This window comes from Chrysochloris asiatica, unplaced genomic scaffold, assembly GCF_000296735.1.
Source record: "Chrysochloris asiatica unplaced genomic scaffold, ChrAsi1.0 scaffold00007, whole genome shotgun sequence".
NCBI classification, from domain to species: Eukaryota; Metazoa; Chordata; class Mammalia; order Afrosoricida; family Chrysochloridae; genus Chrysochloris; species Chrysochloris asiatica.
This window is the reverse complement of record NW_006408525.1, coordinates 28,275,863-28,299,027: the sequence shown is the minus strand read 5'-3', so window position 1 is coordinate 28,299,027 and position 23,165 is coordinate 28,275,863. Positions and strand designations below refer to the sequence as shown.

Below are 23,165 nucleotides of genomic sequence, written 5' to 3'. Positions count from 1 at the left end.
AGATGTCTTGCTTTAAGTTAATTTTTTATAAAAGTCTAATTTCCCAGACCAGCAACAACAAAAATAAATAAAAATAAAGTTTAAAATAACTGGAGAGGAAAAAAAACCTGTATTTCCAATTAAAATAATGTCTATACAAATACAGCTTGAAAATGTGTACATATATGTCACGTATACATTAGATGTTTACATACAAAGGAAGTTAGAGGAAAGGAGCAGTCCTACAAATTCTCAGATCAAAGCAGGGATAAACCTAAGGGCTCCCCTGTGGAAGGGTCTGCTCAGGTGGCAACAATGTCCAGGTACTAGTAGCTCTGGGTTCCTGGGATGCCGTGAATTATTTAATGTCTCTTCTAGTCATAGTCTTTGTAAATTCCCACCAAACAACTTTTTTCTTGAAGAGTCTGGGTAAGAGAAGGTGGGGGAAGATGCTAATGGATTAGGATTCAGTTGTGAGCAATTAATAGGGTTCATTATAATTATAAAAACTTGGAACTCTTAATGTGCAAAAAATAAGTCATCTCAGAAGCAGGAATGGGGAATCAGTGGAGTGTATCCTTTGGTCTCCAAGATCCCTGTGCTTTGAACCTCTCTGACCCAGGGTCAGAATGCTGTGACACCAGACAAACAGCAGAGGAGTACCAGCAGCAGAACCCAGAGTTAGCGCCCAGACAGAGCAGTGGGCTACCCAAACCATGGAGCAAGAACACCTGAGTGCCTTTGGGCAGGAGGCTCGCTTGCAGACTGGGGTGCCTCCAGGTGCTTAACTGGGGACCTAGATTTGCTGACCCGTGGAGTTATGGCTAAATGCCTTCAGGGTGAGGCTATGGTGGAGTGGTGTGCTACGGTGGAGTGGTAAGCATTGATGGGCAGCCCTAAAAGACCTTTGTAATATTGCTGAAGCCAAGGCCAGCGCAAGGGGCAGACAAGCCAGAGAAAGACCTGCCTTCAGGTGTTGCTGAGGAGGGGCTGTCTAGACAGAAAGAACTGTGCCCTGAGCAGGTTCTGATCTCCCCTAGTAGACCCCATAACTGTGAGTATGGTGTCTGAGTTCTGTAAGACCACCGCAATGAATTACGGAGTCCAGCAACGTAGAATGTGCTCTGGGAGGGATGGCTGGCGCCATTTCTTACAGCTCCCTTTTCAAGACCTACTCCATGAGATGCAATTTCCTTGTCTTACAGTCACAGGATCCTCCAGAGGGTTCTCGATCTCAGCCTGTCGCAGGAACACATTTCCTCGGCACACGCGCCACAGCATGCGCTCAAAGGTAGGGATGCGCTCCCGGTTAATCACACCAGCCACGAAGCTGTGGGGAGAAGAGCCAGAATGGGAACTTTGTTCCATGTCAGGGATGGGTGGCTTTAAAGACAAAGAGGAAAGGAAAGAGGCCAGGACTATACATATGGGACCATGCATCATGATGTCAACACACTACCAAAATCTTATTCATGGTCTCACTGTGGAGCCAGTACAGAGTGGAAGAAGTACAGCCAGAACGCTCTTTAGAAGCGAGCATGGTCTGACTTCATCTCACATACTTTGGACATGCTGTCAGGAGGGACCAATCCCTAAAAAAGGACATCATACTTGGTAAAGTAAAGCGTCAACCGAGAAGAAGACGACTTTCAATGAGATGGATTGAAAGAGTGGTTTGAACAATGGACTCAAGCGTAACCACTGTAAAGATGGTGCAGGACTGGGCAGTGCACAGTTACTCTGAGTCAGAGGTGACTCAACAGTACTTAACAACAACCACAATGTGCTCCAGTCAGAGCTGTCATCATTATCCAATTACAATGGCACTTGGTATCTGTAGCCTTGTCTGTTAAAAGCAAGTGCTACGGTTTTTGTGGCTGCCACAGTAGTTCTTGAGTTTGTCAAATTTTCTGGTGTTTTAGCTACAATACTGTGATAATTAGGATTTGTGAACCTATGTCAATAACTTTTTTGAGAAAGAAGTAGCAATTACAGGAAAAGACAGAAAAGTAAAGGTTTCTGTTTAGTCACTAATAATGTGGTAACTAATGAGGTTGTCATTCAATATAGAAAGATTTTACAAAACAATTTTGTTATTAGTATTCATATTGTCTGAGAAATACTATACGTAAGCAACTTACAAACAATATTTATCACATGTTATTCTATGATTAAAATTGATGCTAAACATGCCTGTGAATACTATATGGTCTGGGGAGGAGGTCCATAGTGGAATGGCACCAAGAGTCACCACATTGGGGATACCAGCCCTAGTGATGCCACTGATTTAGGAATACTTTTCCACAGGCTCAGAGGACAGTGCATTCTGTCAGCAAGTGAATCGCCAGCCTCTTTTAAATAGCAAAATAAACATGACCCCACTGAGCAGGGAAGGGCTGAAGTAGTACTTACCCAAGTCTTAAAGGTGTGCCTCTTCCCATCTCACTTGGCTCCAAAAGGGATGAGGATTCTTCCAACAGGTCTGGATCCGCCATCTGCTGATGATGCAATTCAGCCTGAATTCACAAATCAATTAATATCTAATGAAAATAGTTAGTGGCATGCAGGGAACGAGGAACCAGGAGATAAGTTCAGAAAATAAAGATGAAAAGAGAAGAAGGAAACAAAACAAAACAAAACAAAAAAACCACCAAAAGAGAAGACAATCCCACATAACTGATGACAAAACCAGGGGAAGAAAACAAGGGAAAGAAACAACAGGTAAAGAAAGCATAAATGACCCAGTAAAGCACCTGGGGAAATGGTTGTAGAAATAAAGAATAAAGAAAGAACATGAAATCATAGTGACATGTATAAATCTGTGACTTGGTGGAAGTCATTTCTCTCTCTCCTATATGCCCTTGGCTAAGCCATAAACTACCAGCGTTTCTCTCTTTTCAGTAAAGACAAGGCAGTTCTGCAGATTTAATTTTGAGGCAGCTATAAACTAGAATTTTGTCCTGTGTGGGAATGTGAAAGATGGAGACTCTCATTCTCCAGAAGGAAGCAAGGCACTATCCCTGTCTTGAAGACAGTCTCTGTGTTCAAGTTTTCTGATCTGGAGAAAGACAGAAGGGGCATCTTCAGATCTTGGAGAGTTTCCATGTCCCTAAAAATCAGAACGGAGCTCTTAGCACAGCTACTACATATAAAAGTCTCCGTGTGATTTCAAGAGCATTTCTTTCCCAAAAGATAAAAAGCACATTAGTAAGGCAGGCCCGAGCCTCCACTATGTCCAAAAAGGGAAGAAACAGTAAAAACATTTCTGAATGTCCTATTTATTGGCTAGGAATGAAGAATATGAAAAAGTTCATTTCGTTTTACAGTTCAAGGATTCTTGTGAACATAGTTCAGGTCTACAATGTAAATCAAGAAAAGATAAGGTAGCAGATAATAAGGCAATATAGAGCTCACAGCCTGGTTTAATTGGTTTGATTTAAAATGATTTCCACCTTGACAGTTTATACAGTGAAATGAAGGAGAGGGACCTTTCCAGACCTATGTCTGTATTTCTTAGCCTCGTTCTACCCATTTCATCCTGCCACCTTTTACTCCCACAAAAAAGGAGACACTGTCCTTAAAAATAAAGTCCTACCGAGTACTCCACTGCCTGATCTACACAGTTTTAATATCCGTACACTACTTGTTTGACCAAAGACAACCCTCCTTTTCAAAAGCAAAACTAAACTGTCAAATAATTTTTCTCTACCATTTTCATTCCAGATTTCAAGTGTCTTCTACTTCTGTCTCCTGTACTCACAAAACAGGCCCCAAGGCAACCTTACTTGATAAAGTCATATGACAATAAATGTAATAAAAGACTAAATGTAAGCCAGATGATAATCTGAATGCTTACAAAAATGAAAGCAACTGTTTTGGGAAATAGACTATTGAAGTAAGATCAACAAACAAATAAGCAAAAGAAAGGGCGGGCACTGGGTATACCAGAAAGGTAGAGAAATACTGTCATGGGATTGGAAATGTTTATAGTGAGATCGTGCAGGAGCACAGGCTACTATTTGCTACCAAATGAAAGACTGAGGGGTTCTTTCTGTTTCTACTTGAAATCAGCTGACTGCAAGCCACAGGTGACTTATTTGGAGGATTCAGATGACTACATTTCAACTTGCTCTTGTGATAGCTGTTGGTGAACCCGGTAAAACTGATGACTACTTACACAACTCTCTCCTATCTCCCTGTATGGCTCACACGACCAGGCTAAGGGAAACCCTAACTATCAGACTCAATACAAACACATGTGCTCTAAAGGGGCCAACTGACAGAACAGGAAATTGTGTTCAGCACCTAGACTGATCCAAAGATTGTATCTGAGACTCTTTGGGAATAATTTTTTAAAAACAAAACAAAACACCCCCAAATTTGCAAAACTAAAATTAAATAGAAATTTGCAATGCTATTCTAATTTCACTACTTTACACTTAAGAATCTTAAATCTTAAAAGGAAAAATAATTTTAATTTAAATAATTGTGCCTGATGAAAAACTAAGATGATCAGAACCCCTAACTGAGGGCCTTCAGAACAACATTGAAACCACGGAGTGATGTACACAGTCCCCAGGTTATGAACAAGATCTGTTTCTAAGTCCGTCTTTAAGTCGAATTTGTAGGTTAAGCTGTAACAGATACATACAGTTCTTATTTAGCGTCAGTTAGTCAAATGTTTATTTTAGTACACAGTATGTATTTTACCTTTCTTTGCATATAAAGCATGGTCAGCAGTTCGAATCTACCAGCTGCTCCATGGGAGAAAGATGAAGATTTCTGCTCCTATACAGACTGACAGCCTCTGAAACTCTATACAGGGTCTCTGTGAGTGGGAGCCAACTCCACAGCACACCACCTCCATGCACAGGAAACACTTCAACACTTCCAAATACACTAAAATATCCTAAACATAATACAGTACGTAATAATAAAAAAGGTACTTCATTGAAGAGAGAGAATATGTATGTGTGTGCATGCGTGTAGGTATGCATACTGTTGTTTAGTGCTGTTGAGAGTCAGTTCTGACTCGCAGTGATCCTGTATAGGGTTTGGGAGGACAAGCAGTGGGTTTGAACAGCCAGCCTTGTAGTTATCAGTCCAGTGCTTATCCTACGGTGCCACACCAGGACTGTAGGTATATATATAGTACAGGGGGGAAAATTTTTTTTGAAAAAAGAAGCAATTCTTAAAATAGTTTAGATAGAAGAATAAAAAAAAAAAAGATCATGATTAAACACTCACTGTTGCTTCATCGATGTCTTACATGGTGGCAGGGGAATTCATAAGGCAACGTATGAAAGCAATAACTGGATGATGCAAGACAACACGATGGAGAGATGGCTACTATCAAAGATGACGGGCCTTGTGTTCAGGAGCATGGACCTGGTGTTGGAGGGTCAGGGTTTGATTTTGATGCTGGAGAAAGGGTGCTTACTACTAGAGTCAATTTCTTGTATGGAGCTTGTCCTTTTCTCATCATAAATGGCCTTGTAGCAGTTGAGGTCCTTGGTAAACTCTGGGGAACCTCTCTGTATTAGGATCTCACTCCTCTAACTCTGCCATGCCTGCTTCAATGAGTGGAAGTCTTTAGCACACTCTTTTGTCAAAACCCTTTTAGGTTCCAGAGTCTTTAAGGCCCAGTCGTTGTCTTCAAATACTGTCATCTGCTGCTCTAGTTCTTTGGCGTGGGGGACATCATTTTCACTGATATTTAACTGCAGTTAATTAAAAATATCAACCACAGCTTGCCTGGCTTCAGCAATGTTGTCAGTAGTAAACCCCTGGAAAGCATGTGTGAATTGGGGGTATAGTTTGTTCCATACTTCTTTTATATCTGACTGCTTCACTACACCACAAGAATCAGCAATATTTTTGATGGCATCATAGATGTTATAATTCCTCCAAACACCCTTAATCTCATCACATGATTGCAGGTAGTCCAGACTGTTTGTGAGAAGGTCTACTGTAAATGTTGTTGCTGTTAGGTACCATCGAGTCAGCTCCAACTCTGCACAGCCCCTCTGCACAGCAGAATGAAACAGTGCCCGGACCTGTGCCATCTTCACAATTGTAGTTATGTTTGAGCCCACTGCTCCTGCCACTGTGCCAATCCATCTCATTGGGGGTCTTCCTCTTTTTCGCTGACCCTCTAGTCTATCAAGCATATGTCCTTCTCCTCATAAGTACTGGTTCTTCTTAACTGTATGTCTTAAGTATGAGAGACGAAGTCTTGCCACCCCTGCTTCCAAGAAGCACTGGCTATACCTCTTCTAAAACACATCTGTCGGTTCCTCTGGCAGTTCCTGGCCGTTCAACATTCCTCTCCAACATCACAACTCTTCTAAGGTTTTCCTTATTCACTGTCCAACTTGCACACGCATATGAGGCTATTGAAAATACCACAGCTTATGACTTCCTGACCCATTGGCTGAAGTAGTGATGTGGTGTTGAGGGGTAAAAATGTGACTTTCTACTGGGTGAAGATCATCTAAAGTGCTTTGATGTCTGGGTGCGTTGTCAAGCACAAGGAGAATCTTGAAATGAATTTTCTTGGCCAAGCAATATTGTTCAAAGCAGGGACAAAATGGTTCAAGAACCAATCTTCAAGGTTAGCAATTGTAACCCAAGCCTTTGTGTTTGCCTCCAACTAACTCCAACAAGGCTCTATTTTAATGGAGTCCTGGTGTGGCACTGTGGGTTAATACACTGGACTGCAAGGTTAGTTTGAGCTGCAAAGCTCACCAGCCACTCCTTGGAAATGCTATACAGGGTTGCTATGAGTTGGAACCGACTTGACGGCACTTAACTACAGGAAGAAATGCCTTAATGATTCAGCAAAGTGCCCTCAGATTTAGGGAATGATACATAAGCACTGGATCACAAGGTCGGCGGTTCAAACTCACCAGCTGCTCCTTGGAAACCCTATACAGGGTCACTATGAGTCGGAACCTGAGCTGATGGCATTTAACAAGAACACCATGCGCAAAGGCTGAGCCTGAAGTTCCTGGATGCATTACCCACAAGCAAGAGCATTAGCCTAGACTTTGATGCCACTTTATGCCCTGGTGGAATTTTCTGTTCTTTCAAAATATAGATCCTTTCAGGTATTTTCCCAAAAATAAGCCAGTCTCATCTACATTAAATACTTGGTCTGGCAAATAACCTCTCACCTCAATAATTTTTTTCAACATTTCAAGAAACTCTCTTGGAAGCACTTACATGGGTGCTGCTCCACGGAGTTCATTAATGTAATGCAAATCTGCTGTCACTTTGCAGCAAGTGACCCAATCCCTATCTGCTACAAATTCATCTCAGCACCTTCATTTGCTGCACCTGCAGCATTTTAAAGCACTGAAAAGGCTTCGAGCCTTTTCTTGCACTAAAGGAAGGCTAATAGGTGTATTACACTGATTTGCGTTAAGTACTCACCCAAAGCTTAGTGGTTTAAACCCACCAGTTGCTCAGCTTGAGATAGAGGCGGCTTTTGTCAAGATCACGGCCTTGGAAACTCTATGGGGCAGTTCTATTCTGTCCTATGAGAGTCGGCCTTTGACTCAACAGCAATGGATAACCACATTACCAATAGCCTTTCGTTTCCATAATTCAACTACTGAGTTGCTTATTAATTAATAGTGGTAGCGTTCACCAGGGCAGACTGTTTCATATGCTCCAATAGTCTCACTTTAGTCTTTAAAATTGTTCTGATCGCTGACAGTAATCTAATGCTTTCCCAACGACTGATGGTGTCTCACGTCTTTCTAAACGCTTTATTGTTTCCAACTGTGATCATTTTCCTTTACTTTGATGCATCACCAACATTTGCATTGGATTCATGCTTTGGAGGTATTTGTTATGAGGGTAAATAAGAGGAAAACGTCAGGAAAATAGAAAGTCACACACTCCAGACTGTGCTAATGGCAACGCGATCCAACTTAAGAAGGCAGAAGGTGGTTTCCTACAAGCCAATAGCCTTGTAGTGTTTTCCTGAGTGTCACAAAGTAGTGTATACTTTGTTATTACCAACCATTGTGTTCATTCAAAATTTTAACTTCATAGGTTTTATGACAGTCCATATTAAGTAGGAGTTGTCCATAAATCAGACGTTCTTAACCCAGGGACTTACTGCACTTAAATCTCATCTCGAAAATCTGGATCTCTAAGAACTAACAACACTGCGAATGTTGCCCAGTATTACCTGCTATGCCCTTTGGGTTACCTCTTTCCCCAGTCGGAATACTGAAACCCAGGCCCGAAAAAGGACGCAGCAAATGGCCAGCGGCTCCTTTTCTACAACACTTAAGTATAAAGCAACACATCCAGATGGAGCTACATCAGTTACCCAGAGCAAACATTTAGATTTTCACCTACATTGAGACAGAAATTACATTTCATCACCTAAGCAGCTCACCAAGGCCATCACCAAACCACACAGTAGATGACAAATGGGAAAGGAAAAGAAAGCAGATGGATGGAAAACTCAGAAGGAAAGGAAAGCAGGGATCTGCATGCCATTAACCATTACTTTTCCAGTCTTCTTTATGCTCTCATATGTTATGGTGCTTATGGTAAAAGATGCAGAGAAATCTCTCCAGCTCTTAGAGCTCTTCATAAGCAAGAAGACTGAGAAAAGGATAATCATTAACAAGTCATTTAAAATGCTCTGGATAAGAAATGGCTAAGTCCAATTTACAATCATCTTAAATCATAAGAGTATTCAATATATGTTTACTTTACCCCTCCTACACACCCTGCGAATCATAAACCCTGTGTCTAAAGATAGAAAGAAACATTTTCTCATTTGGATATTTTCATCGATTATATTCACCAAATTATTAAAATTTTCAGAAAGAAGAAAATCGGTAGAGTTTTAGGTCATTTGTAAACATTACAAATTCAAGCATAGCAGAAAATTTCAAGAGAACCCCAACTTTGGGAGATTTTTTGAGTTTCCTTCTTGTTTGAATTGTTGAGAGCATGCGCTCACACGCACAGATGTTCTCAGCACGCAAGGCTGGGGCCACCTGGGAGCTAAGAGCAGGCAAGTCGCTGGCTGTGTACTCGAGACAAAAAGCAAGTGGTTCCTGCCAGGAGGACTTCCTGCACTGTATGGAGGGTGCTAGTAACCAAAGTCGGTAGTTCAAACCCATCAGTTGCTCCTTGAAAACCCAGTACAGGGCCACTTTGAGTAGGAATTGACTTGATGGCACTTAACAACACCAATGACAAGAACCAAAGTAGGGCTGAGGATGAAAGTGAAGGAACAGCCTCTCATAGCGGAGGCCACCTGCTCAGGAGTTCTTCTGGAGGGTTTTTTTTTTCAATGGCATGTTTTATGTAGATGTTGTTGTTGTTGTTAAGTACCATAGAGTCAGTTTCAACTCATAGTGACCCTATACAAGGTTTCCAAGGCTGTAAATCTTTACGGGAGCAGAAAGCCTCATCTTTCTCCCACAGAACAGCTGGTAGTTTCGAACTGCTAACCTTGAGGGTTAGCAGCCCAAGTCGTAACCACTACATAAATAGGTGGGAAAACAGACCATCAGACATGCAGTCTTATTATGATCATAGCTTGCCTTCTCATGAAGGGCATTTCATGTACACACTGATTGATCACAAAATAAAATTCCTAAATCCATAATTTAATTTTTTTAAATCTTGCCATCTCTCCAAGTAGTTCTTATTTTTTAAATTATAAAATTAATAGTTAAATAACCATTTCCCTTATTATTAAAAGAGTCTATTTATCAGTCTTTATTGAGAATTCTCCCACAATTAACTAGGAAACTCACTCTAATCCTTTAATTCAGGAGGTGATAAAAGATATTTCCGTACATCTTCAGCAGTGAACTAGAGATTAGATCAAGATGGGAAGGGGTGGGGTACAAGAGAATTAAGTCTTCAACGATGCTTAAAGCAGCTGGGCCTTGACCTTGAGACCTGGTTTACATGAAATCTGCAGCCAGCAGCTTGGACATGTTGAGAAAAGCATACATCTGTGAGCAAATGCAGGCATTGTGTTTTGGGACATTTCCTGATATGACTACATAATACATCCCATTAATGCAGGAACCATGTCTTACTCATCTTGTGCCTCACAAAGAATGGGGACTCATTAAATGCTTAGTGAATTAATGTTTGGCAATGCGAAAACTGGAATTCCAGATGACTTCTTTGTTCACTAAAACCATATGGCATAAGGGGCCAGGTCTGTTGCAAAAGACCTTTAACACTTGGAAAGAGTTAATTATGCTGTCCTACACCCTCCAATGCAATGATATTGAGGACTGCTGAAAGAAACTACCATCAGTCTCAATATTCTCAACTCAGTGAGCAAGCCGAATATTCACATCAAATCTCAATAATCAGATTCTGATTCTTGGGAGGCTCAGACAATGAAATTTATATGAGCTTTTCCCCTTTCCTGACCCCAGCACATCTTTTTAATTAGTACGGTTTCTCACATCTTCGGCAGACTTTCTCTAGCCTGGTGTTCTCAAACTAAAGTGTACTTCAGAACCACCTAAAACACAAGTTGTTGGGTTCTACCTACAGTTTAGGTATTCAACGGTGGGTGTTAAGAAATTGCATTTCTAACAACTTCTCAGATGAGGCTGGAGAGCCCCTACCCTACTCCAGCGTAAAGAAATACTGAGAGTTAGTCTCTTCTCAAAACACCAAAAGTAAATTTAAAACTGAAAATATATCAGATGTCAACTAAAATGGAATCTGCATATTAAAAAATTCTGCCAAGTGTGCTGTTGAACAAAGGAAATCAAGAACTTTATGGGAAGACACACTGAACAGTGACTGGGACATTCTCTGAAATGTTTAATGTTACTAATCTGGTAGTCATAAACAAAAAACCACACATACAAGGGGGCCTTCAAAAGTTTGTGGAAAAAGGAAATTGAAAGATAATGGAATTTTTTCATGAACGTTTTGAAGCCCCTTCATAAAGACAGAAAGCTAAGATTCTGCCTCAGGTTTAATTAGGAAAAGGAGTCTTGCCTCCAGTCTTTCCATGGGGTTAACTGGCGGTTTAGTCATCTACGTTTTTTAAGCAAATGTAACCTCTTTCCCCTACAAGGAAATGTGGTTGTGTTTAAGTGAGAATCCAGGTGTTTCAAACTGGCATCCTAGCAATGTTTCCATAAAACCCCAAGAAAAATGTCTTGAAAATATGCTTTGAAATATGCTCAGTGGCTGATTATCAAGCACAGAGAATAAAATTAAAATGTGATGACAAAAAAATTGGGAGTTTAAATTTTTTTTTATAATTTAACATAACCAGACTTTCTCATTTTTTCAACTTTAACCTTAAGCAAGTACTTACCTGAAAATGTACATGTGAAACTGTCAGTTAGCTATGTCTGCACAACTATGTTAGAGTTCCTTTCCCCATCTTGAGATGAAAAATTGCAGAAAATGTAAAAATACATGGTGGGCTGTGCACTGCATGAAAAATGGAACATAATCTGACATTTTTTCAACTAAAAGAGGGTGTGAAAATGGCATTGCTTTCAAACTAGCAAATTAAAATAATTATTGGAATAAACATTATGGCCCACTTGTGCAGGTGGAATATCAGCTGCTCAAATACTAAAAGAAGCAAGAATCTGACCGACCTCATCGAAAAACTGCTGAGTTTTGCGAAGTATAAACTTTAATTCCGTCAGTTCCAGAAAGTTTCTTTTCAGAGCTTCCTGGTTTGTGTTGATCTCTTTCAGTTCATTTTCAATCTTCTCAAAATTGGCCTAGAGAAAAAAAAAAATTCCAATTATTAACTCAAACTATACTCAATATGTTTGCTCTGAGAGACATTAAATGAATTCTTACTACAGAATTGTTGCCACCCAGACAGTTCAAAGTTATCTTTTATCTACTACATACCAGATATACTATGATTTTTTCCAGGGCAAGTTTCTTTATGAAAATTTTTTTGGTTAAAATAGTCTTTCTCCAGGCTTACTAGTCAGAAAGAATCTGGAGGTCCCGAAACTATGACTCTCAGTCCCCTTCAGGTCTGGAACTGAACTCACCCTCATGGCTCAATTTTTAGTCACGTGGTAGGTGGGTATCTAGGGAGACAGTAGCACTGGTAAGGCGTGCTCACCATGGAATGGTCAACCATTCACAATCAGAAGGGCAACACTGACCTAAGAACAAAGTTCAAAAGGGTTGGGAAGGAGGGTGGAATGGAAACAAGAGTCACAGGGAGCTAGTGGGATAACTGATGTTACAAAGAGCGGATTGCAATCACTGAAATGTAACAAAGCGTATGATTGTTGAATGTGAAACTGATGACCTGCTCTGTAAACCTTGACTGAATTCACATAAAAAAATAATAATAAAGTCTTTCTTTATCTATAGATTCCAGTATGCATTCAGTAAATTTCTCAGGGGATTTCAAATGGATAAAGTAATTGTGGAAAAGCCCATTGGCTGTAATGAGATTAGTAAAATATTAGATAAATGTCCATGAGAATAACATAGTAGACAAATTGGCATTAGTCCAATAAGGTTTCAATAAACAATGAAACTTTTTAGTGGCAAATGACACTGTTGGAGGTACTGCACAAAATGGAATTCACTTTAATTCCACCCATAAGACACTTACAACAAACAGACAAGGCTGACAAAGGCAGCAAGAACTACTCTATTTTCCATCTACTCAGGAAAGTGATTTCTACATGTAAATAGAGGGAAATTTATCTGACTTTTCCAGAAAAATTGCTTACCTCTAAGTCAATCATGTCCCGGGGGAAGGGCACTTCTGGGTTTTCACCCGTGTCCATAATTGGGATGTTAGCTTTTCTTATCTCCTTCTCAACAAACCCTAAAATGACAGAATCAAAACATGACTGCATGCTGTACATTTTTTGTTGTTGTTGCTAAATACCACTCAGTTGGTTCTTACTCATAGCTGCCCTGTGGGAACAGAGAGCCCATCTTTCTCCTAAGGAGTGATTGGCAGACTTGAATCATGGACCTTGTGGTTTACAGTCCTGTACTTATCCTAAAGGCATCACCATGCTCCCCATAATCATATGTTTCATTAAATTTGGAAACAATCAGGAGTTGTAAGTAAAAAAAAAAACCAAATAAACAAAAGAAAACAAAGCCCAGAATAAAACCTTCTCCAAAACACCAGAAAAGTGTTTCAGGTGACAACTGAAGAGTTTTTCTTTTTTTCTGGGGATGGGGTGGGGTGGGGGAAGGACTGAGTGCAGATTCATCTATCAGCTAATTGAAAGCTGATGTAGTGTAGAGCAAGATCATTGGTTTTAGAGTCAGTCAGAACACCCTGGATTCAAATACTGACGTCATCACAACAGTTTACGTTCTTGGATAAGTCCCTCTACTTCTCTCATCTCCGGTTTCCTTATTTATTAAATGAGAAAGTATCTAGCTAGAAGGAATGTTATGGAGAATGACTAAGATAGCTTTCAATAGGTCCTTAATTAGTACTAGTGTATTCCCTCATAAATGGTTCAAATGAAAAGACTGCTGTGCTGACATCAATGGTGGTTCAGATCCTAAAACTGACCAGAATTCTATAATGCAGTTCTACTGTATCCCAGGAAAACAATATCCAGCGGTTCAGCTTACAGTCTTGCCATCTCAAACAAGGTTTCCACTAGGTACTATATAGCCCAAACACCACAAAGTCTACTGGTACACAAGCAATTCAACAGAATTTAGGAACTCAATGTTCCCAGTTTCCCGGTTATCTGTCCCATATGCTCCCATTCCAACTTTCAGGATCCCATTTCTTCCCAATCACTGCCCTCACTTTAACTTTAGACACAATTCATGATTGGGAATTCAACTGGCGCTGGAATCCAGCTCCTTTTATGATAAGAATCTGAGTTTGGTTTTTGGTGATATCAGCTCTGTTACTACAAGAAATAAGGCTTCCTTTCAGGGTACAACTGGTGATTTTTGAGTTTCATATGCAGTGTGTGAGCTGTAACTCTGAAGCTTTGAGCTCATCTCTTTCTTTCACCACTTTGTCTAGCCAAAGTAGGACCAACCAACCAGCTTCCTTACACTCCTCATGCATCAAATATGCAATCACCTAAAGCAGTGCTTCTCACAAATGCCTGATCCATTGGTGGTGCTATTTTGTGTATTTCTATGGCCTTGGAAACCCTATACAGGGTCGCTATGAGTTGGAATCAACACCGTGGCACTTACGAACAACATGACCTCTTCAAGCATGCCATATGCATCAGCAGTGATCTCGCTCCTACTGGAGGCAGTCATCAGTGCTCCCATATAAGACCCATAAAATCATTTGGTCTGCCCCTGCCAAGGTAACCACAGTTGCAGCCATCATACATTATGGGTGTGTTAACCAAACAGCACAGGCTAAATTTTTTTTTAACACAGAAAATAATTTTTATTTGCATGTCAAAGACTCTGAAGGAGCTCTGGTAGCGTAGTGGTTATGGATCGGGCTCCTAACCTCAGGGTCAGCAGTTTGAAACTACCAGCTGTTCCACAGGAGAAAGATGAGGCTTTCTGCTCCTGTAAAGATTTACAGCCTCGGAAACCCTGTACAGGGTCACTATGAGTCAGAACCCACTCCATGGGACATAACAACAACAGCAACATCAAAGACTCTAAGAAATGATGATGTAATGAGGTTAACAGAGTTGACATTAGGACACAAAATGTTGTAGGACTGAAATGCTGCAGATGATTAATAACTTTCATTCAGCCTCCCCTTACATATTTTTTAGAGGGCATCTCTGACATGCTCCTGGTTAAATCTTGAGCTTAGTCTGTGTCTAGGCACCTTAGAGTTCTCTTCCATTAGTCCTCATTCTCTCCTTCCTCTTCTTTTCTCTGGACTAGAAATTGCTGTGCTGGGGCATGGCTCTTCCTCAGAAACCAGTTCTTCCTTAATGGTTTCTTTTTATCCTTTTTTTCTTCTTCACAGAGGTTTCCTCTTTTTCCACCACTAGTACTTCTTCTTCCTCTTTGATTTTTTTTTTAAGCTATACACTAATATTTATTACAGCACTTTTCACAATAGCCCGAAACTGGAAACACCCAAAATGTCCTTTAAAAGATGAATTGGTGAACAAAATATAGTATATACCAGGGGCTTCAAAATGTTTATGGAAAGATTCCATTGTTTTTAAATTCCATTTTCCACAAACTTTTTTTTTAAATGTTTTATTGTGAATTATATGATAGTTTACATGGGAGAACATTAGTTTTACATTCATTTTATTGTGTATCGTTTCATTGCCATGGTTACAATCCCCTCCATGCATCATCAACCAACCAAAGGGTATACCCTGCAAGCCTGCCCCCTACATCTCCCCTCCCCCCTGTCTTTAGCACACAGTCCCTCTCTCTCTCTGGATCTAAAGTCCCAGCTGCTCCATCGCTCCACGTCATCATCTCTGCCTCCATCTCAGGCATTCCTGCTCTCTGGGTAGGGTCCCGCTCTCGGCTTTTCTCTGTTGATGGTCCTAGGGACCTCCGCTCCTAGACTGGAAAGTTAATTACTCCCCTCCTTGCTATAAAACGTCTACCTTTACATTTCCAACCCTCACAATCAGTACTGATAACAATTATTCACTATTGTATCTTAAGAGACCCATCTGCATTTCATTTCATAAGTTTTGCCTAGGCAGATTGGAGATTCTGCCTTCCTCCAGGCCCCCTGACTCTAGGTTCCCTCTTGAAAGCTTGTAGGGGGTGGGAATGATTCTTGCTATAAGGATTTGTTCCCTCTTTTGAGCTACTGCATCCATAGGTGTAGGTCAAGTTCATCAAATTGTATCAGATTACTCTTTTTTTCCTCTTCTTTCTTCTTTTGGTTGAGCTCTGATCATCCAGTCATTGTAGCCAAGTCAAGTGGGTGTTATCTCCTCTTTGATTTTAATCGTGGCTTTTTTTGCTTTCTTTTCTGTGATTTCCTCGTCCTTATCTACCTGTTCTATGTTGTGTTTTTTAGGACAGGTTGGCAATGTAGAGTCACCAGAAGGATCATACGTCTTCACTTCACGTTTATGTTCAGATTTGTCTGCTTTTGCTAGTGCCTTTCCTGTTCCACTTATTTTTCTTATTCCTCTGTCTTCCAAGGTCCTCAGCCTGGCCTCTAATCTGGCTCTGTTCTCCACCCCCATTGCATAACTGGAATCCTCACCGAAAGCATCATTAACAGATAGGTAAAATAGTTTTGGCTGCCAGCATTCGAGAAATCTTTTTTTTGTGTTTAGGACTTGTCTGGCCTACAAGTGAAGCATGATAAATGAGACCATACTTAGGAGTATGCCTTCTAGACTTGAGGGCCCTGACGAGTGCCTTTTCTGTTTCAAGAATCTTAACTGTAGAAGCTGCATGCTTGGCCAAATTCAAAAGAGAGCCTGCATGAGCAAAAGTCATGCTCCAACTAACTCTCCAACCATGACTGTAACATTGGGTGCAATGGCCCTCATCCAATTTTGTAGGTATTCACAGAGCTGGGTTCTATATTCTGAGATTTCAATCACCTGGGTGCAGAGATGCAAAATGTTGCAAATATCTTCTTCTGAAACCTCTGTTCCCACAGATATTTCTGCAGCTGCTTTCACTTCTGCGTCAACATCTCCTGGCTGTAACTCAGCAAATGTGGCAGAGACATAGTTCTTCCTATCACCAACTTTCTGCCAACATTTGCAGTATGTCAAATTATCTGAAATAATTTTTCCTAATTCAGGAAATGCCAGCCATTTTATTCTCAATACCGCATGATGTAATTGTTTAGTTCTTTATCCAAGTCATCTAACAAAGAAATTGCCTAAATAATCATTGTATCCACTTTATCAGCACTAAATTTCATTCTATATCTAGAAAGGCTGGGGGCCAGTCCAAGACACAAAGCTGCCATTTCACGTGATTCTACCCCAAGGATTAATCCATCTGTTTGTGAACAGATGTCTCTCATAAATTCATTAACAATGGGACTATGGATACAACTGAGATTCAGCTTTTCCTTAATAACCCCTCCTAGTTTAGCATCCGTCACAGCCAAGGGTTCATAGGCTTCTTTTACTATTTTCTTCAGAATTTTTTTCAACTGCTTATTAATTTTGCCCTCCATCAGAGCTGTGAATGCTTGGTCCCTTGTAGTAAAGCTTTTACTGAATTGTGCTTCAGCATTATGCTGCTGCTTTCCAAAGGGAGATCAATTGAACCACTTCTCACCTCTCGTCACATTGGGGGATGGGGAAACCAGCTTAAATGTTCCACCAGTTCCCAGAACACTCTTCTCTTCCAAGGCTTCTCAGCGGGCTAATTTTTAAGTTGATAATTTTATATGGCCTACGAACGATGTTACAAATTTTGGCAGAAAAAAGGTTTCCCACCCCTACTCTAGGAGTCCTGGTGTGGCACTATAGGATAAGCACTTGACCACAAGGTCCATTTGAACCACAAGGTAGGCGGTTCAAACTCAACAGGTACTCCTCAGAAACCCTATTCAGGGTCACTATGAGTCGGAACTGACTTGGTGGCACTTAACAACAACAACAACACCCCTGGCCTAGAGCTACTTTCAGTATCAAATGTCTGAGACTCAGGTATCTGAAGGAGTAAAACCAGCAAAGCATATGTATACAAAGGCGCCTAGACTAAGAGCTAGGCTACTAACTGCAAGGTCAGTAGTTTGAAACTACCAGTCACTCCGCAGGAGAAAAATGTGGCATTTTGCTCCTGTAAAGGGCAAATATATATACACGGTGGTAGTGAAGTACCATCGAGTCAGTTTCAACTCATAGCAACCCTATATAAGGTTCCCGAGTAATGCCTGGTGAGTATGAATTGCCTAGCTTGATGTTCAAACTGACCTTGCAGTCCAGTGCTTATCCTACAGCGCCACATCATATGTGTGTATGTGTTGCATGTACATCTACATCTATAAACATAGATAGATATACACACACTCACACACATACACAGACTTATTTTAAGGAAATAGCTCCCGCAGTTGCAGAAGCTGGTAAATCCCAAATTCATGAGTCAAGCATCAAAATGTGGACTTCTCCTGACTTTCGTAGTTTGCAGGGGCTGACAAACCCAAAATTGGCAGGTCAGATCACAGGCTGCTAGCTCACATCCCAAGAATCAGAGGACAGATGCAGATGATGAGGCAGATGCAGGATCAAGAGGGAAAGTTAAATGTGAACATCCATATATATTGGGTGCAAGTCACACCCCCAAAGAAACTTCCCTTTCAACTAACTGGCTGTTCACATGTTGTTGTTGTTGTTGTTATGTGCCGTGGAGTCAGTTCTGACTCATAGCGACCCTGTACAGGGGTTCCGAGGCTGTAAATCTTTACAGGAGCAGAAAGCCTCATCTTTCTCCCGTGGAGCAGCTGGTAGTTTTGAACTGCTGACCCTGAGGTTAGCAGCCCGATTCGTAACCACTACCAGAGTTCCTTGTGTCGTGGAGTTGGAACCACTCATAGCAACCCTGTACAGGGTTTCCGAGGCTATAAATTTATGGCTGTTCACATAGATCACAAAATAAAAGATGACTACATACTATCTGCCAACCCAGAGAACCATGGCCTAGCCAAGTTGACACATAACCTTAACCATCGCAATCATATGACTGCATTATACATACGAAGTTTTCGATCCATTTCTTCACATCTTCTAACTTCATTCACAAATTTCCTCTGGAAAACATTCACATCTGGATTTAACTGAGAAATAAGGACATAATATTAGACAAACGTTCGGATACTGTATCTATTCCCTCTATTTTGCAAACTACATGTCCTGCAAAATAAAAACCTAACTTTGTGTCAATGTCGGATGCAACACTAATCAAAATTGCTTGCTAAATCCATAGAAACTGCTCTGGGACCAGTCTCACCAATTCCAAATAAAACCACCTCCCTCACGGCAGCAACAATCATTGGAATGGATGCAAATTAGGCGATGTATCGTGGTACAAAATATTTTTCTCAGGCTGAGAGTCTCAGTGGCCCTCCCTCCCTCTACCCCACTAAAATGTGGACAATAGATATCACAGAAGCTCTGTCTGTTTTGTTTCTTTTTCTCTCTCCTCAAGCAGAAGAAATGGAAGGCAAACTTCTCTTGTTCTTCTGTTCCAGTACCTCCATTTTCATGGTCACATGCTGACTTAATAATTATATATATGTAATTTTCAACACTATGTGATAGACATTCTGAGAAATACAACCAGCAATAAAACAAGGTCTTACACCATTAAGAAGCCTGCAGTCTAGTAGAGAAGAGAGGTGGATACCACCAACAAGACTATGTGAAAAATTCCATCAAGTAATGCAAAGAAAGAACTACAGTTACTTGTTCAACATTTATGGGTTGTATCAGATGCTGAACTGGGCAACAGAGCAAATGCAAAATCTAAGATACATTCCTATCTTTGAGGAGCTATCAGTTCCATAAGAGTGACAGAGTGAAACAATTATAATCTGTTGTGAAAACTGCTATTAAAAAGTAAGTAAAGATTTAGAAAAATGTTACAAGGTTAAGTATATCCCTACCTACCTCATGACCAAACATTCCACTACTAGGTATTCAATTAGGAGAAATGAAAACATATCCACTGAAAGATTTGTACAAGAATGTTTACAGCAGCTTGGGCACAGTAGCTAAAAACTAAGAATAACATAAATGCTCATCAATAGAAAACTGAATACAAAAGAATGAACTACTGATACATGCAATAACATAGATAAATCTCAAAAACATTAGGTTGAGTGAAAGAAGTTACACATAAAAGTTTGTCATATATGATTCCATTTATATACAGACGAAGAACACACACAGCTATTTTATGATGATTGAAATAAAAATAGAGGCTATCTATGGGGGATGGATATTAACCACAAATAATCATAAGATGGTTTTCTGAACTGATGGAAGGAAATATTTTTATTAGAGTGTAGTAACAGAGGTATATAAATTTATCAAAATCACTAGATTGTACTCTTAAAGATTTGTGCATTTCAATGAATACAAATTTTACCTCTTTTTTTTTTAAAGTAGGTGAAAAAAGAAATACAGTTCCAGCAAGATGTCACACTAGGGAGATGTACAATTCGAACCCTCTATGACAAAGATAAAAGAGACTAAATGAAACAGACACAGATGAAAATCCTGGGACTCTGAATTTCAGAGGAAAAGTTATAGAAGTGGATTGAGTGCTTGCTGAGAGGAGAAGCTGAGGATGGACCCTAAGAGAGGGAAACTGACTAGTGAACAGCCGCCAGCTCCCACCTTCATCCAACCCCAGTGTAGACTCTGCTCTCCAGGAGTCTGGAACCGTGTAATTGTGAGCCACACCAATGTGAGGTGAGGGCTGGCTGTGCCGCTTTGATGCCTGGATTCAGGCAGGCTCAACTCCAGACCTACAAGATCTGAAGAGCCACCAGACAAGCATCATTTTAGCAGAAAGCCTTATAACCCAGCCACCTTGTCCTCAGCTGCTCTTTGGTCCTCACAGACATTAAAACCAGCTCCATCAAGGGCCTCGATGACCTACTTCCAGTTTGGGTGCCCTGAACATAGATAACACTAGGCCTTAGGAATACCATCTGTGGCCAGGAACTTTGCTGTTACAGTCCTTCCGCACTCACCTTGTGAGTTCCTAGCTTGGCAGGAGCCCCTCCACCCCCCAGAGTTTTCTCCTCTCCAGGTCCAACAGCTGCCCTGTTTTTCCCTTTCACGGTTTGGTTGTTTTTGTTTATTCTTTCTTCTCTTTTTCTCTTTACATTCCCTGAATTTTACCCTATCAATGCTTTTGATTTTCTTTTGTTTTTCATTTCTCCTCCTTTTAATCATTCTTTACTACTCTGTGCATTCTCTCTTTTCATCTTCCCTCTCCCTGGTTTTTCTTAAGTGTCTTATTTTTAAAATTAATTTCTTACTTATATTTTCTCCCTTATTTTTCTCTTCTCCAGCTTCAATTTCCTGTTTCTCATTTCTCTTTATAGTTATTATATTGTTTTTTCTAGTTGCTTCCTGTTTTTCTTTTTTTTTCCTCTTTATTATTTTAACTTTTCATTGTTGGTTCCTTGTTTGTTTATTCTGGTTTGTTTCCTTGTGTGTGTGTGTGTGTGTGTATGAGGAGTTTCCTCCTCCCCACCTGACAGGAGACTGCAACTCTGCCCATACACTCCAGCTACAATCACACCCTCTGCAGCTCCGCCAACTAAGCAACAGCAAATATCAGCTTCTATACCACCTGACCAACAGCAGCAGCCACCAGCAGCAAAATTCAACCTAAACTGAGGTGTGAATGAAAACAGTGTACATGCTTTCAGCCTCTAACTGCACTCACAGGAGACAGCTGGTGAGAGCTGACGAACACATTAACATGCAATCATAAATTAAATACAAATACTATAACCCCACAATGTCCCAGAGTCAACAGACAATTTTTGCTCACATGGAGAAACAAGAATAGCATCAAATACCAAGATGCAGAGCCAGAAAATGTTTCTGAAGAAGGAATACTAATGGAAATAATGGAAAAAGAATGAAAAGAAATGACATTTAGGTACCTTCAAAGGACTGACAGAAAGATCAAGGAAAGCAAAGAGAATACAGAAAAAACTTTAGAAGAATTCAGGAAAATACAACAAAAACAAACAGTCAAAACAAATGCAAAATTTCAAACACAACACAAAACCTACACTTAGAAACCCAGAAGATCAATACTGGTGTTTTTTAAATGGACAATATACTAAAGGGGAAAGGAGTAGATTCGAAGCAATGGAAGCCCCAATTAGTGAACTTGAAGATAAATCTCTAAATACTAGTATGCTAGAAAAATAATCAAAAGTAAAGAATGAAAAAATCTGAAGAAAATCTAAGCTATATGGGACAGCATAAAGACTAACAACTTATGAGTAATTGAAATTCTAAAACAGGAAGAGACAATTAAAAGCACAGATAAAATTGTCAAAGAGTGTGTAAAAAAATTTTCCCTAATATCATGAAAGAAGAGAAGATAAGCATACAAGAAGCTGAATGAACCCCAAACAGGATAGGTCACAAAAGAAAATTACCAAGACATACCATAATTAAATTTACCAAAACCAACGACAAGGAAAGGACAGCTCAGGGAAACTGAAAAGCTACCTACAAAAGAAAACCAATAAGACTAAGTTCTGATTTGTCAGCAGAAACCATGCAGGCAAGAAGACAATGGGCAGACATACACAAAACTCTGAAAGAAAAAAATCGCCAACCAAAAACATATATCTAGCAAAACAGTCCCCCAAATATGTCAGTAAAATTAGCACATTTCCAGATAAACAGTAATTAAAGGAATTTATGGAGGGTCAGAGGAAAAGAGGAAGACCCCCAGCAAGATGGATTGGCAAAATGGCAGCATCAATGTGTGGCAACAATTGTGAGGTTGGCCTAAGACAGGGCACTGTTTCGTTCTGTTGTACATAGGGTCTCTATGAGTCAGTACTGACTCGATGGCACCTAACAACAATGATGACCAGACCAACTTTACAAAAAATGCTAACAGGTATTCTTTGGATTGTAAAACATACCATAATGGCACCACCACCCAAAACTTAATCCAGATAGAGAAATACCCAAATTAAAAATACCTGCAAGTCTGAAAATAGGGAACCAGAGATATTGATTTATAATGAACTCAACTACAAAGCAAAAAGAGGGAAGAGTATAGCTACAGAACTTCCAAATGACAAGGAAGTCAAGTAGATTCAAGATAAAACAGTTTTAAACAAGGAAAAATTTAATACATTATAGGGTAATCTCAAAGAAAATTAATACACCTGCACACCAAAATAAAAAAGAGGAAAATCAGAGAGATTTAGTAAACCAGCAATACCAGAGATGGAGGCAGAGATGAGGACATGGAGAAATAGAGCAGCTGAAGACTCTGGACTCATGGAAAGAGAAAGGCTATGTGCTGGCAGCCAGGAGGCAGACTTGTAGAATATGCCCTTGGTTGTTTAAATAACTGTATATTCCTGAGTGTTTTTGTGTACATCCAAAATATAAAACAAAACAAAGGGAACAGAAGCAAATGCTGGTGAATGATGATACATGGAAGGGGCTGTAATCATTGAAATGAAATGGTGAGTGTAAAACCCATGTAAACTATCACTCAATAACACAATAAAAACTTGGAAAACTAAA

General features: G+C 40.1%; 1 protein-coding gene across 7 annotated transcripts in view; it reads right to left on the bottom strand.

Annotated features, from left to right (window-relative positions):
• Positions 1–23,165, bottom strand: part of ATP6V0A1 (ATPase, H+ transporting, lysosomal V0 subunit a1) — an 86,660-nt gene that overhangs the window by 40,256 nt on the left and 23,239 nt on the right. For 3 of the 7 annotated variants that reach the window (XM_006832670.1, XM_006832669.1, XM_006832673.1), the window contains exons 2-6: positions 18,616–18,694; positions 12,723–12,820; positions 11,610–11,738; positions 2,392–2,474; positions 1,183–1,309 (exon numbers count right to left, since the gene is read on the bottom strand). In XM_006832670.1, the coding sequence (XP_006832733.1) occupies positions 1,183–1,309; positions 2,392–2,474; positions 11,610–11,738; positions 12,723–12,820; positions 18,616–18,694 (516 nt within the window). Of the gene's footprint in view, positions 1–1,182; positions 1,310–2,391; positions 2,496–11,609; positions 11,739–12,722; positions 12,821–18,615; positions 18,695–23,165 lie in introns of all 7 variants that reach the window. The other 4 variants (XM_006832668.1, XM_006832667.1, XM_006832671.1 and 1 more) reach the window with 2 other exon arrangements.